We start from the raw sequence: 14,326 nt of genomic DNA on the forward strand, positions 1-14,326 counted from the left end.
CACCAAAAGGTATTTGTTAAAAGGCCCAAACACTCTTCCAATGCTCTCGACACCCCTTTGGGGTGAACTTGTACACTGACTGCATGAGACGCCCTCATCCAACACCTGTACCTGATCTCACTAACACACACATCTCTACAAAAATGCTCCATAATCTAGGGGAACATCTTCCTAGCAAGCTACATATCAATGTTTATGGTTTTGGAATTGGCATTTGTAGGCGGCAGTCGAGTTTTCACATACTTTTGCCCATAAAGTGTTCATATTTGAAATAATAAACACAATATTTAGTTTTAGAAAATAAAAGTAACAGACTGCACTACTGAACACTGTGGAGGTAAAATATGGTATCTTTGTTTTTTTTTATGTGCTTTAACGTGGAAAGGTGCATCTGGTGTACCTAAAGTGCTTAGCAAAAAGATCATTGGTATTACATGAGCGATCCTTTTAACTACTGTTAAAGTACATGTTTTTTGTACACATTTATTTATTTTTTTCTTTTGAACGCATAACCGATTGAACAGTAATTTGCGTTTCTGCTGCGCAGTATTGATTAGCTTGAATAACTCATCTTTACAAACGGACTGATCCAAAACTTTTTCACTCCGTTAAACTCTCGCTTTTGCTTTTTCACTGCACCAACAAAACATTTGCATTTGAATATTTACTATTACACAAAGATATATGAACATGAACTGTATATCACGGCTATACAGCGTGCTTACAATTCTCCATGTACCCTGTTTTATGATGGTTCATCCGGTAAGACCGTTACACCGGCCGTGTTCCAAATGTCACCTCACTCCCTATATACATGTCCCGTGAAACATTCGCAAGGTCACTACGTAGTGCCCTACACTAACAGAAGAGGATGCGTTTTGGATCGAGCCCATGCGCCCACGTGTGTTTACGGAAGTTGATCCTTGACAGCAAGCAGGAAAAAACATTATCCCGACCACGTAGCTGTGATTTTTAAAACCCTGTTGCTAGGCAACAACCGTTTGAAACGTGTTACCGGAAGTAGACATCAGATGAAAGTTTGCAGGCAACAGGTTTTCTGAAAGAAGTTAAAACGGTCATTAATAAACAGTGGCTCAGTAGGTTTCTCCTTCATTCCTGAAGATCAGAAGGTGAAATGTCGGATTTTCTGGTCTGGGCTCTCACTGGGTTCTTCTTGCTGCTCCTGAGCTTCTCAGTGTATGTGGTGTATTCCGGCCTGCTGACAAAGATCCACATTAGCACAGGCTCCTCTCCGGTTAAAAGCATCACTGTGGCTTATAAATACCGAGAAGGTCCTTACAGAGAGTCCGGGCTGCTGAGAGCTGAGAGCTGCAAAATTGCACCAGAGCTGCCCACTGTAGGAGTCTTCTATGATGATCCAAAGAAGGTGAGGGGAGACACACTTCATTTAGTCCTCCATGTGCCTATACAGAGGTGACATCATGGTGTTGGTGGTGGTGCAGGGCTGCATTGCCACTTCATAGCTTGATCCTGAGCTCTGTGTCTGTGTGGAAGTGATCTGCATGTTCTCCTCATCTCCATGTGGGGTTCATCTGGGTTTCTTACACCCCAGGTGTCTTTATGCAGTGGTTTTAAAAGAACAAGAAAGTACTTTATTTAATGTTGTCTGCGTTCCTGACACTTATGGAATGTGTCCTGGAAGTCTTCTTATTTTTTTTTTACCTTCGGCGATTTGCGCCGGATTTCAAAACGGCAGCCTTTGAGCTGAATCTTTATTTTCGAGAAGAAGGCGAAGTCCCCAAGAGCCAAATCTGGTGAGTAGGGTGGGTGTGAAAGTGAATATCGCGTTTGAAAAGATCTCGGTGACAGATGTTCAGAATAGCAGTCGTGGCAACGCAAGTGGTCAGAATAACACCAGTTGCACAGCTCCCGATGTACACAGTCTTTTGGCACATGGACTTATGAAGGTCAGTGTCCCCTGTGACTGTGCGTGCAGCCTCGTGCTGCCATCTGTTGGCGTGCTACAAAACTGGTCTCGAAATGTTTTGATACCACCTCGTACAGAGACACCACTATGTGGAGCTGTTGGAACAGTAATCCAGAGTAACGATCTCTATGGTGTGTACATGGGAGGATTATTGCTGTGTGTGTGATTTTTTCAGATATAGGAAAAAATGAGCATATCTGATGTAGTTTGGCTTCATTTACACATCATTTGCTCGTTCTAATTGAGATAAATGATGGAAAATTTGTGCCAGGACTTGAATACACTCACAAAACACAGCAAATAGATGCGCAATAACACAATAACACAATGATATGGAGGTGATTTAAGTGTTTGTTAAATATTTATATAATAAAAAATGGTCATTAATTATATTCGGTTGTTTATATTTATAGTCGTGTCCCAAATTGACAGCATTATAAATAAATCGCAATAAAAAAAGATCATAATCAGAAGCTTTTGCGATTCTGAAAATGGAAAAATACGGGTTTTTTTTCCAGAGACATTTGAGATTGTTAAAGTTATGACTCTAGAAAATCACACGCTTCTGTTGAACCTTCTTTTGTAAGACTAATGTGGATCAATAAACTTCTTTCACTAAGAGGGTAAGGATAAAGTCATTTAAAAGCTTATCAAAGTCTTTGAAACACTTTGAACTTGAATTTGAACTTGAAACTTTGAACATTGGATTGCAGACTTAAACCTTAAGATCATTTTAGATCATTGCTGCGTGATTTCACGATTTTGTCATATCAGCTAAAGGGTGTAAAGGTTGGTCTCATCCCTTATGAAGATTCATGTGTGCTTCGTAATTCTGCTCATTTTTCCTTTCCACTTTCACTCCATGCCCATTTCCGCATCCATTGGCTGGGGCTGTTGCCATGGCACCAACGTGTCCACCTCATCTCAGCAGAAATCCCTGCTGGAATGCAGCGTGAGTTGGACTGACAGCTCCTGTGTTCCCGGGCTGAAAGGCTTTTTGTCGTTGGCAATTTCTCAATTTTTTCCCAGGTCTCCAATTAGCGAACGGCCCAAACTGCTTCTGCGCAGGGCCACGGCTAAATCTTAATCCAGCTTTTCAAATTGGTCTAATGATCCCAGCTTGTTAGCAGAGGGGCCTGGAGCACCACTGCCAATCTCAAGGTCAGAACCCTCAAAGAAAGAGAAGGAGAGAAAGAAGTGAGAAAAAGAGAGTAAGGAAGAGAGTATCTGTCTGCCCTTAGGCGCTTCTCTTCATTACGCTATAAAATACAGCGGAGCAGGAAGAGAAGGAGGAGGATCACGGACGTCGAGCTGGTTCTCGCAGGGGAGAAAAATCAGGAAACGTGTGAGACCGTAGAGTTTCCTCACCCCAATACTTCGCTCATGTGAATAAAATGAAGGGTCTGCAGAATAAGGTATCACTCCAACTCTCCAGCTGGAGTATCATGTCCGCTAATTGCTATGCTCTGTCAATCAAAGCACAAGGAGGACAAGCACAGCAGGATGCTCCGTCAGTGTGGCCTGCTGTCAGTCTCACTGCCAGTGTCTAGTGGAGGAAAGAAATGAAAAGCCGAACAGATGTAGATACGGGTGCAGCTTCGGCCCCGAGCCATCTGGATTGCTGCAGATATCTGCAGCTTCCGCATGGAATTCCGTGAAGACGGATTAAATTGCTTGGATGCTTTGGAAGATTTTTAGAGTCAAATCTTGTGTTCTGTCCTCATAACACACCGCTCTTTAATCGCCACAGACAGGGGCGTGTGGATGATCTGTGCAGCTTCTTGACAAGTGCGCTGGTTTCATGCTGAAACTGTACTCTTCCACTGCCTTCACAAACCTACGCTTTTCCCCACATTCACCATCTTACCTACTATTTGTTTACAGCAGGACTCCTGGAACAGAAATGTTCACTATATAGTCAAACGATGTGTATACAGCTTTCAAAATAAGGCATTTTGTGTATACCTGGCAAACCACATGTCACAAATCTATCCAAAGAACATTTTTAGCACACTAAACAGAACCTTCAAGACATTTCCTTTAAGAAAAAACACAAAAACAGGTCTTGCAAACAGAAAAACATATAATAGCATGTAATAACAATATTTATTAATGTCACTGATTACATAATCATATGAGATAAATGATAGATGTAATAATTGTTAAAAGGCTAGCAAAGTAAAAATGTATGTATTAGAGATTAACTAATTTTTTTAATTAAGTTTTGTCTATTAATTGGCACTTGTAGTTGATAGCTGGAACTATCAGCAAAAATCCATACCAATAGTTTTTCCGGCTTCCGGTCCACTGTCATTACGAGAGTGGCCTCTAGAGGTGATTCACTGACACCACGTGCTGTTTGTTTTTAATAATATATTTCTTATTCATAATTTATTAATTATATAATTATATTAATTAATTAATATGAATATTATTTCATTAGCACATTTTTATGTTTTTTTTGTCATTAAGTTCTACTTTTACAGTACTATTTTTACAGTAATATGTTTTATTTTTTATTCATTATCCATTTTCAAAACTATCGATTGATTAACCGGTTTTCGACAAGTACGATCCAATCTAGTTTTCGATATCGGTAACATGCACTATTAGTCCACTTCTAATCAATATATAATAATAATATAATAGAATCATAATTAAATGAAAAAAAATTATCAATATTTCAATACACTTTCTTCAATAACTAACCGATCCCTTTTTGATATGCCATTTTTACATTAAAGTAAAAAACTACTAAAAGTGCATATCAACCAGGTGGTGGTTTTCTGAATAAAACCAGTCCATATCTCTAGTTGAGACTAATTATTACCCTGAGTGATGTAGCTGAAGCTGAGGAACTATCAGAGCCAGAATTCCCACAGAGCATTGCTGGCAAGTCTACACCCAGCTCTTTCACTTTCCAATTAGAATTATACATGCAGGTCTCTTTTGGTGTAGAATTACGTAAAGTAAGAAAGTAAATCATTAGAATTTAAGCCACTTCTACTTTAATTTTAAATACAGATCCTGATATTTAGTGCAGTAAACAGATCCAGAGCATAACTTTCCAGTCTCCTATCTAATGCTGTATTCAGATTGGAGCCAAGACATTGTGTCGGACTCAGCAGGGGTTAGAGTGAGACAAACGACCGCTCGATGGCCGAGTGCGATTAAATCGGTTTAAACTGTGACATCTTTACCTGATTTTCTTCACCTCGCATTCATCACTTAGAGTGAAATGACCCGATCTGGTCTTCTACACTCCTCCCATGTCCTCTTTCTACTTCCTGGAGTAGTGGTTACACACCGCACTTTCTCCCCTGGGCATGCTTTAAGTGTGTGTGTGTGTGTGTGTGTGTGTGTGTGTGCATCATCTTTTAGAGCATAATCTCTCCCTCTCTAAAGATGGCAGCTGGGCATCTGTCTGCAGCCGGCATACTCTCAGCAATTAGAGATGTGAAATATTATTAGTGTCCTCCCAACACACACACACACACACACACACATACACACACGGTGCCACCTGTGCATGCTACATTTCTTTATTAAATCCTGCTTGTGTTTTAAATTATTTCATCTCACTCTCCATGCTGCTTTTCCGATGAAGCGGCTGGTCCTCATTAGGCCACTTTTCTTTTAGTGACTCATCCCGTCTGTGTGTGTGTGTGTGTGTGTGTGTGTGTGTGTGTGTGTGTGTGTGGGGAAGTGAAGGCTGGATGTTTCAGCCCCCAGCTGAGTACTGAGAGGAGGTAGATGCGGAGAGGAGTGTGTTTACACCTGAAGAGGACTTGTTTCAAGATCGTAAGAAAGGGCTTTGCTAATTGACGCCTTGAGGCGCATGGCTTTTTTGCCGGCTTGGTGAAGCGACGAGTTCACGGCACCGACGATTTGGAAGTTTCACTGAAGGTTTGGTTGTTTCCAAGTTCACGCTTAGGGCGCCTGTCTCTTACTTTAGGGCTAATAACAAAGGAAAGAATAGTGGAAAAATACAAAGGCAGGCTTTCTCCTGTGGCCTTTGTACAAGTTCTTCGACAGAAAAATAAGTGGTTGCAAAATGTGTCTATAAAAACATTTTTCCCAACACTTTCTGCCTGAATGACCTTTTCTCTTGATTTGGGAAATCTTTATTCATCACTGGTGAACAGTGAGGAAGTAAATGCAAGTCGCCACTGTATTTAAGTCACTTTTTCACATATCTGTACTTTAATTAGGCGTTTCCATTTGGAAGATTTTTTAATTGACTTAATTTCAAAGTCAAATACCCTACTTTTTACTCAACTACAGTTTGTGAAATCAGTGAGTTATTTTATTAATGAGGATAAAAAACGTAACTGGTGAAACACGTAGCGATTCACCAATCAGGGTCGAGCGCTCGCTTGTTATGAACTTGTTATGAAAATGTTATGAACTTGTTTTGATTGGTGCTTGGTGTATCTACTGATCGCCACAACACACGTGACCTCATTTACACGTTTTTTTTTTTACATAGTTGAAAAGAAGGTTTTGAGCTTGTGATCATTTTAATAGAAATCAATCAGTGTTTGAGTCATTAATATCATTCTATTAATAGATCAGTGTGCTGAGAGTCACATTCGAGTCTTTTCACATAAACTGAGGTGATTAAGTAAAGAGTCTTGTGATAAAAATGATAACAGGACATTATAGTTATAATAAATCATAATACTTTGGATACTTAAATTCATTTGAAGGTAAAAACATGTAATTTTACTCAAGAGAAAGTTTAAACGGAGCATTTTTACTGGACTCACATTTTAGCTTAATATAAGTACATGGTTTGTGTATTAGTGACACATGTGGTTTTCACATTTTTAAAATGTTGTATCAAACAGCTAATTAAATAATAAATAAGAAAATGGACGCCGATAGACATAGTCGTTCTTTTGCTGGACCTTCAAATCCATTTGATAGAATATCATGTACTACACAGCGACCGCTTTCTACAGTCTTTTCTTTGCTTGATGTACTTCTTGCAATTCTGTTTCCTTTCTGTTTATCTTTCTAATCATTTCGCATTACATTTGATTCGACTCCACATTGTTAGTGCATGGAAGAAATCTGAAACTCCTGTAAAGAGGGTGAGATTATAAATGGTTTTGGTATTCAGTTTCACACAGAAGTGTAATAGTTAAGTCTGTAGTGTATTGCCTCAGCAGGAAGGTGAGTCATAGCCTCAGCAGATGTTGGATACCGCAAGCCTCACGGTTTCCAGGTGAGATTATTTACGACAGCAGAAAGGATATTCTGAAGTGTAGATCATTTAGGGATGACGTACAGGAACAGCAGAGGTGAAAATACAGAAATCTGGATCAATCCTGAGAGAAGAACTCCTTCTCCACATTACAGTCTCACAACAACCCAGCATCCAGTCAGGCATTAGGGACGAACAGGAAAGAAAGAAAGGTTCTTTATACTTGTCACATGTCCTTTACAGCACAGTGAAATTCTTTCTTCACATATGCCACTGATGTTAGGAAGTTGGGGTCAGAGCGCAGGGTCAGCCATGATGCACATCTCCTGGAGCACAGAGGCTTAAGGACCTCCCTCATGGGCACCAAGAGTGGTAGCTTGGCGATACCAGGGGCTTGAACCCCAACCTTCCGCTCAGTAACCCAGAGCATTAACTACTGATCAGAGACCAGCAGTAGGTCATTTACGACTTGAATCAATGCTCTTTGAATGACTTTCATTGACTGTATATACATATGTGTGTGTGTGTGTGTGTGTGTGTGTATTTCTCAGGTGCCTGGTCCGGAATGTCGCTGTGCCGTAGGCAGTATCCTGAGCGAGGGCGATCAGAGACCCAGTGCAGAACTTCAGGAGCTCTATGAAAAGTTAGGCTTTCGCATCTTCACTTTCCCCGAGGTCACCCACGTGGTCTCATCTTGTTTCCCCTACCGGACCCGACTCTCTATCATCCTGGGAGTGTACAGGGTTTACCCACAACTTGCCTGCTATATTAAGGTAAGCTCAACTATATTACCTTTTTTTACCTGATATAGATGTTTTGGGTTGAGAGATCGAAACCCGCAATTATCACATCCTTTACTCGACTAGAAGTAGAAATACTCATGTTTTAAAAGACTCTGGTAAAAGAACTGACTATACTTTTTCACTCAAGTTAAAGTAAAGAATTCTGGGCTCTGACATGTAGACATTATTACTACCTGTTTTAGTGTCACGCTGGTAACTGGACCTCTTTATTTATATATCTGAAGATCCACCATATAGAACACAAGTAGAGAAAAGATGATGAAGATCAGGTGATCTGGAATGTCTCTGTTCTCAGTCATGTTTACATCACTGACTCCCTCTGTCTCATCCACGTTAACCCCAGACATCTTGTTGCTTTCTGCCTGCTTTGTAAACTAGTCTACACCTGTGATGTGTGAGAGCCAGGAAATTATACACCAGTGGTAGATTGAAAAAGCCGTGCAATGACAAGAAACAGGTTGATGGGATGAAAACGGTGCGCAATGAAAAGAAAAAACATTGATCATGTCACACAATAGATTAAAACTAAAGTAATGAGTTTGAAAATCTAAGAAGTAGAAAGTACAGATATTTGTGTAAAAAATGTAATGAGTGAAAGTAAATTACTGATAGCAGAAAATGTACTTGAGTACAGTAACTAAGTGTTTGTACTTTGTTACTTTCCACCTTTGAGAACAATTAAGGCTGAAAATTGAGGCTGGTGGTCACCGTCACCTACACCTTCAACTTCACCAGTGGTTGCTTTTCAATCTAGCTTCATAATGCAAGTTTCAATACAGTTACCAGAGCTGGGGTTCTCTAGACACATTATCCCTAATTACTTGGACATATGTTGAGAAGTCTGAGCTCCTACTCTAGATTCTGACCTTCTACATTGCTGGAGATGGAGGTGAGTGAACCTCTCAGAACTGGAAAGTAAACCTTGGGATGTCTGCATTTACACAGACAATGACTGCTTTTTACAATCCAACATGTAATCTGTAAAATCGTGTATTCTGTCCAAAGTATCAACAACATACTTAAAGGATTTGCAGCATACTGCTCTCCAAAAAGTTAAAATCTGTATTTAATTTATAAACACTAATACATAAGAATGTCCCATGTTTTATTTAATCTTACTCGACTCTATTGTTGTCAGCTAATGAGACACGTGCGTCTTTTAACACAAAACGAACGCGTGGATAAATAAACATATAAATATGTAACCTCCAATAAATAGCTTTTACTCGATCAAAACCGACTCACGTCCGATGCTATTGCGGGTTGTGGATATACAAGTGGCTCTACACACCAGTAATGTTAACAGACTTAACGTGGTCCACCAGGAATCCTGTTCAAATCACCTCCTTTAATTAAAACATCGCTGCTGGAGATGGAGCCTGAATTTCAAACAGGATTGCTGCTCAAAAAACGTTATGCCAGTGGCATGACAGTGTGTGTGTGTGTGTGTGGATGAGAGATATGATGGTTGGTCATGGGCTGGTGTCACTCGGTGCTGCCTTGCTGTTTGGGTTGGATGAGTCCACATCAGATTTCACCCCATTTGAAAACAGTATGAAATTGATTCCTGTGCAGATGCCTTGATGAAACAGTACAAATCTGTGCTTAAATTGAAAAAATCTATTTTGAATTCCATATGCTTTGTAGGCAGGAGATCATGCCTTAAAATAAAACTCCGCAACTGATCCGGATGATGACACTCGAAGTTCAACCAAAAAATGCAAGTCGATCTAATTGGACGTGAAATCGAGTAGTCCTTCAATTAGACTACAAATGTTAATTGAGTGCCTGTATTTCTTTGCGGGAGTCAAGTTGCGAGTTCGGAGGCGAATTAATCCTTCTAAAGGCCGACATCCCGACACTTAAAGACCTGCGGTGAATAATAATGGGGAGATTTCTCCGATCTGGCGCTGTCAGAGCACAGCTGTCTCAGGGACGACCTTTTCACAGCCATCCTTGAGTGGCAGTTTACTTTAGAAGAACAGATTTCATTTTGCTCTCTCTTTTGAACCTTTCACCCATTTAAAAAAAAAATGAAAGAAAAAAGCAAAAAGGGTATGGTCATGCATTGCCTCTAATTTCAGTCAATATAATATCACAGAACCAGACACTTGATCCAGAGACTGTGTAATTCTTCTTTCTCATAGAGCTCCGACTTGTATTATTTTATTCACAGACTAAATGTGGATGAAACACAAGACTGGACATGTGTGTGTGTATTTGATAAATAGCGCCATAAGTGGCAAACTAATTAGTCCTTACACAAGTGTGACCATGAGTAATGAGACACAGATTTAACTCAGGAACTTTAGCCCAGATTGCAGCAATGTAAGTGATTTCAGTTCCTGGAACCTCAATAGTCTGGATTAGATATGTATGTGCATGATTCTTGTGAGAGTACAGTTTGTACATGTTTTCTAGCAAGCAATAAACAAAATCCTGAAGACTTTGTACTGCACTGACGCTATAATAAGACTAGAAAAAAATGCAGCTAGTCGACCTGTTACAAAGTGCTCACACTGGAGACTGCTTACAAAAATGATGCATGTCTCCTCACGGAAAATGTCATTAGATTTTCTCAGGATTTTTGAAACACATATTGGACAGAGAAGACTGATGGTTTGAGAAAGGATCATAGGAGGCCATCTATGTCCAGGTGGAAAATCCTTCTCTCGACAGAGGTGGAAGTCTTAGACACAACCTGTCTCCTGTTTTTCATGCTGCTCTTTTGTACATTCCTAAGAAGACCAAGACCTCGTTACCCCCCTACACTTCTATACTGCTAATTCATCCATCCCCAAGAAGACCAAGACCTTGTTACCCCCCCTACACTTCTATACTGCTAATTCATCCGTCCTCAAGAAGATACAGATTCCATACAGATCTTTCGTCCATCCCTAAGATCATCATTACCCCCCATATTTCAATACACTTCCTTTACTCTCCTTCTCTAGGGTAGTACCATCCTAACAACTCCCCTTACTCCTGACTCCTCCCTCCCTCCCCACTTTCACCTCCCACTTGTCCCTTAACGAGACTTTCCAGGGAGGAGAGGATCCTCGACCCTGGAGGATGCAAATTTTAATTCAATTCAAGTTTATTAATCAAGTTTAGGGCACTTTTTCGCAATATTCATTGTCTCATAGCAGCTTTACAGAATGTAAGACTTTTAGAACAAAACTGCTGAATGATGTGAATTGACCCCTGATGATGAAGCCTGGTGCGAAGGTGGCAGGGAAAAAACTCCCATTAGATGGTATGAGGAAAAAACCTTGAGAGAAACCAGATTCAAAAGAGGAACCCAAGGCCACCAAGAGTGGGATTATCAATCATTAAAACATTACAAACACCAGAGAGTGAGAAATATCCTGAGCAACAGAGTGTGTGATTATGAGTCATGTCCTTTCTATAGTCTTCGACAATCAGTTGAAGTTGTGGAAACAGGAGCTCCTTAGCAACTCCTTAATTAGCTCAACATCTGAGATCATTATAGATTCAACACCAACTCCTCCAAGTCTGAGCCTTTGAATGTTCAATGATAGAGAAACAGTAGATATAAAAGGTGGTTTATCCTTAATATCTGAAATCTGCATGAAGTGGCATCCCACTGGAGCTGGTACATCTCTAGATGGCTTCTTTGAAGGTCCGATATCTTCATGAGGTGGGACAGAATTGGAGCTGGCGGATGCCTTCGTGAGATTTGTGGAATCCTGCCAATTTCCCTCAGACTGAAGAAGCTGCTCGGATGAGTAGTGAAACGTGAATGTAAATGCAAACCAAAACTTGTCATGGAATGGTATCCAGTTCTGTTTTAGAGTTCATAAAGTCTTTAGATTCTAAAAAAGATTAGAAAACAGCAAACACTGACCTTAAACTATAAATCTGACCTTCATCTTCGTTCCTTGTCAGGAGTTACTCTGAGGGTTCTGAGAGGCAGGTCTTTTAGAAACCAATGAGATTGCTGTACACTTAATTCCAGCAAATATTTACAGTACCTATAATAGTGTGTGTGTGTGTGTGTGTGTGTGTGTGTGTGTGTGTGTGTTTGTGAGAAAGGGCATATTTAAAGCGGAGAGACTTGTTCAACGGATTTGTGGTGTGAAGCGGACAATCGGTCCCACAAGATTTCCTCCACCCCTCTGTTGCCGTGGCTACCGATTACCGCCTTACCATTCTAATTTCATGCTGGAGATCATCTATAATGTGTTGGAACACAGGAAGAGCTCGGAGTGTATGTGATAAAGTGTTCACGGCCTTTGATTGCGACCTTTTTTGTACGGCGGTTCTGTCGCACTCTTCAGTCTCTATCACAGACAATTTCATGCATTTTCCCTGGATTTGATTTATTACTTATTTTTATTACATCTGAGCAAAAATGGATGTTTGTTTCACCTGTACACACACCGGTGTGATAGTTTTACCTCAGGAAATTTTGTAGCATTGATTTTTTTTATGCTTCACAAACGAAGAACTATGCCCCGCTTTCATTATACTTTAAAACCGCATTGTGGCTTGTTATATGTTTGAACTTCTACATAACTTTAGAACAAAAGGTTCTACTAATACAGAGTTCAATGTGTGTATTTTATTTTTTTTTATATAAAACAAATTGACAAATATATGCAGGTAGAGATCTAAAGTAGAGGTCGACCGATATGGGTTTTTCTCTGGTGGATGCCGATATATGTTGCCGTTTTTTTGCCCGATATGTTTGGACAATTTTACCACAGTTAATTATTAAGTAGTGATAAAGAACATTTTTAAATTAAACATATTTTGAACAATTCAATTCTCTCCAATCAGTCGGCGAGAAAAAGAGTTCTGTTCTCTCACGCAAGTGCAGTTTGGCGTGTCAGATGTACCTGCCTAATAATCTGCCTAATTTACAGCACAATTGGCGGATGGCAATTCATTTATTAATTGGAAAAATCGGCCTGATTTATCAGTTGACCTTTTATCTGAAGTGCTTAATTCATTAAACCCAAACCAGCATCAGACGATGGACTTACCCACACAAATCGAAACGCAATGAAACTGACCTATTGTATATAGTACTAGCTTTTACTTTCTCATCGTTTTTGTCCCAAGGACACTAATGCACTCCAGACATGTCAGGAAGATAAATCTGTGTAAAGAGTGCTTATTAATATTGCTTATAAGGATCCATTTATCGATGCAAAAAGTTTTTCCTCTGCTATGGCTATTCTTGCCTGCCCTGAACAAAAAATTCAATTGATGACAATGTCGGATGGTTTTGTGTCCATAATGTTGTTGGAATGTAAGTTTGTCAGTACTAAAGCATGATCAATGCTCCTTCCTGCACTTTAAGGACAGATTCATATGTGTTTAGTGTTTAGTAGTATTGCAGCCTCTGTGTCCCAGCTCAGGAAAAAAGGGACTTCCAACTTCTGTCAGAAGATGAATAAGATTAAATAAATAAAAAAAGCTTTCTTTTCTTCTCTGACTTCTTCTCCAGTCCAGGTTTGTTCATCATCTCTTTCTATCTCCCTCTGTCTCTTCTTCAGCAAATACAGGAACAGTGTTAGTGGACCTGGACTTTGTTTTGGAAGAGGAGAGAATATCTTTTTTTTTTTTCTTTCCCCCAAATGCCACGGTGACATTTCGGCATGATCGCTGGATCTCGGCTGTAGATTATCGGCAAAAGATGACAACAACATGAAACCAACCTTCCTGCTGGCTGCCTATCAAAAGCCTCCCGATGCTAATAGACTGTTAATGCCACACGACGGGAGAGAAGAGAGGAGCGCGTGGGCCGCGGAGCGTCTGCCGCCATTGGTATCCGAGAAGCGTTTTTTTTATCCTGAAATGAGGAAAATGCAATAGTTACTCAGAATGTGATAATTCCCACTGAGCGTCTTCGCCTGTCTAGACGTGTCATGCTGTAGCCCTGTGACAGAGCTGTTTGTTTTTGGCCTCGTGGGAGGAATATAACTCTGAGTGCCGAGATAAATTCAAGAAGAATGAAATGTTCGCGTTTGTTTTAGCACTCGCCATTTCATTTGGAAGATTTAAGTCGCTAGGAACGAGTTTCTGTGCACAGCAATCAAAAAATTTACAGGCTGCTTCTAATTAAACAACAAGAAAAAACAACAACAACCAACTCTGCTTAATATTTCAGAGACTATGCTAATGTAACAGATAGCTATCATAAACTTATTCTGTATTTCTCGTTCTTAAATATTAGTATTTTTAAATAAAACAAAAATAATACCATGAACCTATATTTTGTCACAGACATAATCTAAGATAGCTAGGCATGCTCACTAGCAGGGTCCACATTTTTCACGTATAAGGTACAGTCCCAGCTTCCCAGTCTTAGCTACAGTATCTTCCCAGCTTTTCATC

At 39.9% G+C, this 14,326-nt stretch overlaps 1 protein-coding gene across 1 annotated transcript in view; it reads left to right on the forward strand.

Annotated features, from left to right (window-relative positions):
- Positions 1-730: 730 nt before the first annotated feature.
- Positions 731-14,326, forward strand: part of LOC124401968 (testis-expressed protein 264 homolog) — a 40,030-nt gene continuing 26,434 nt past the window's right edge. The window contains exons 1-2 of the mRNA XM_046874522.1: positions 731-1,387; positions 7,709-7,930. Of these exons, the coding sequence (XP_046730478.1) occupies positions 1,136-1,387; positions 7,709-7,930 (474 nt within the window). The 5' untranslated portion in view covers positions 731-1,135. The remainder of the gene's footprint in view (positions 1,388-7,708; positions 7,931-14,326) is intronic.

Source organism: Silurus meridionalis, chromosome 19 (assembly GCF_014805685.1).
Source record: "Silurus meridionalis isolate SWU-2019-XX chromosome 19, ASM1480568v1, whole genome shotgun sequence".
Taxonomy (NCBI): domain Eukaryota; kingdom Metazoa; phylum Chordata; class Actinopteri; order Siluriformes; family Siluridae; genus Silurus; species Silurus meridionalis.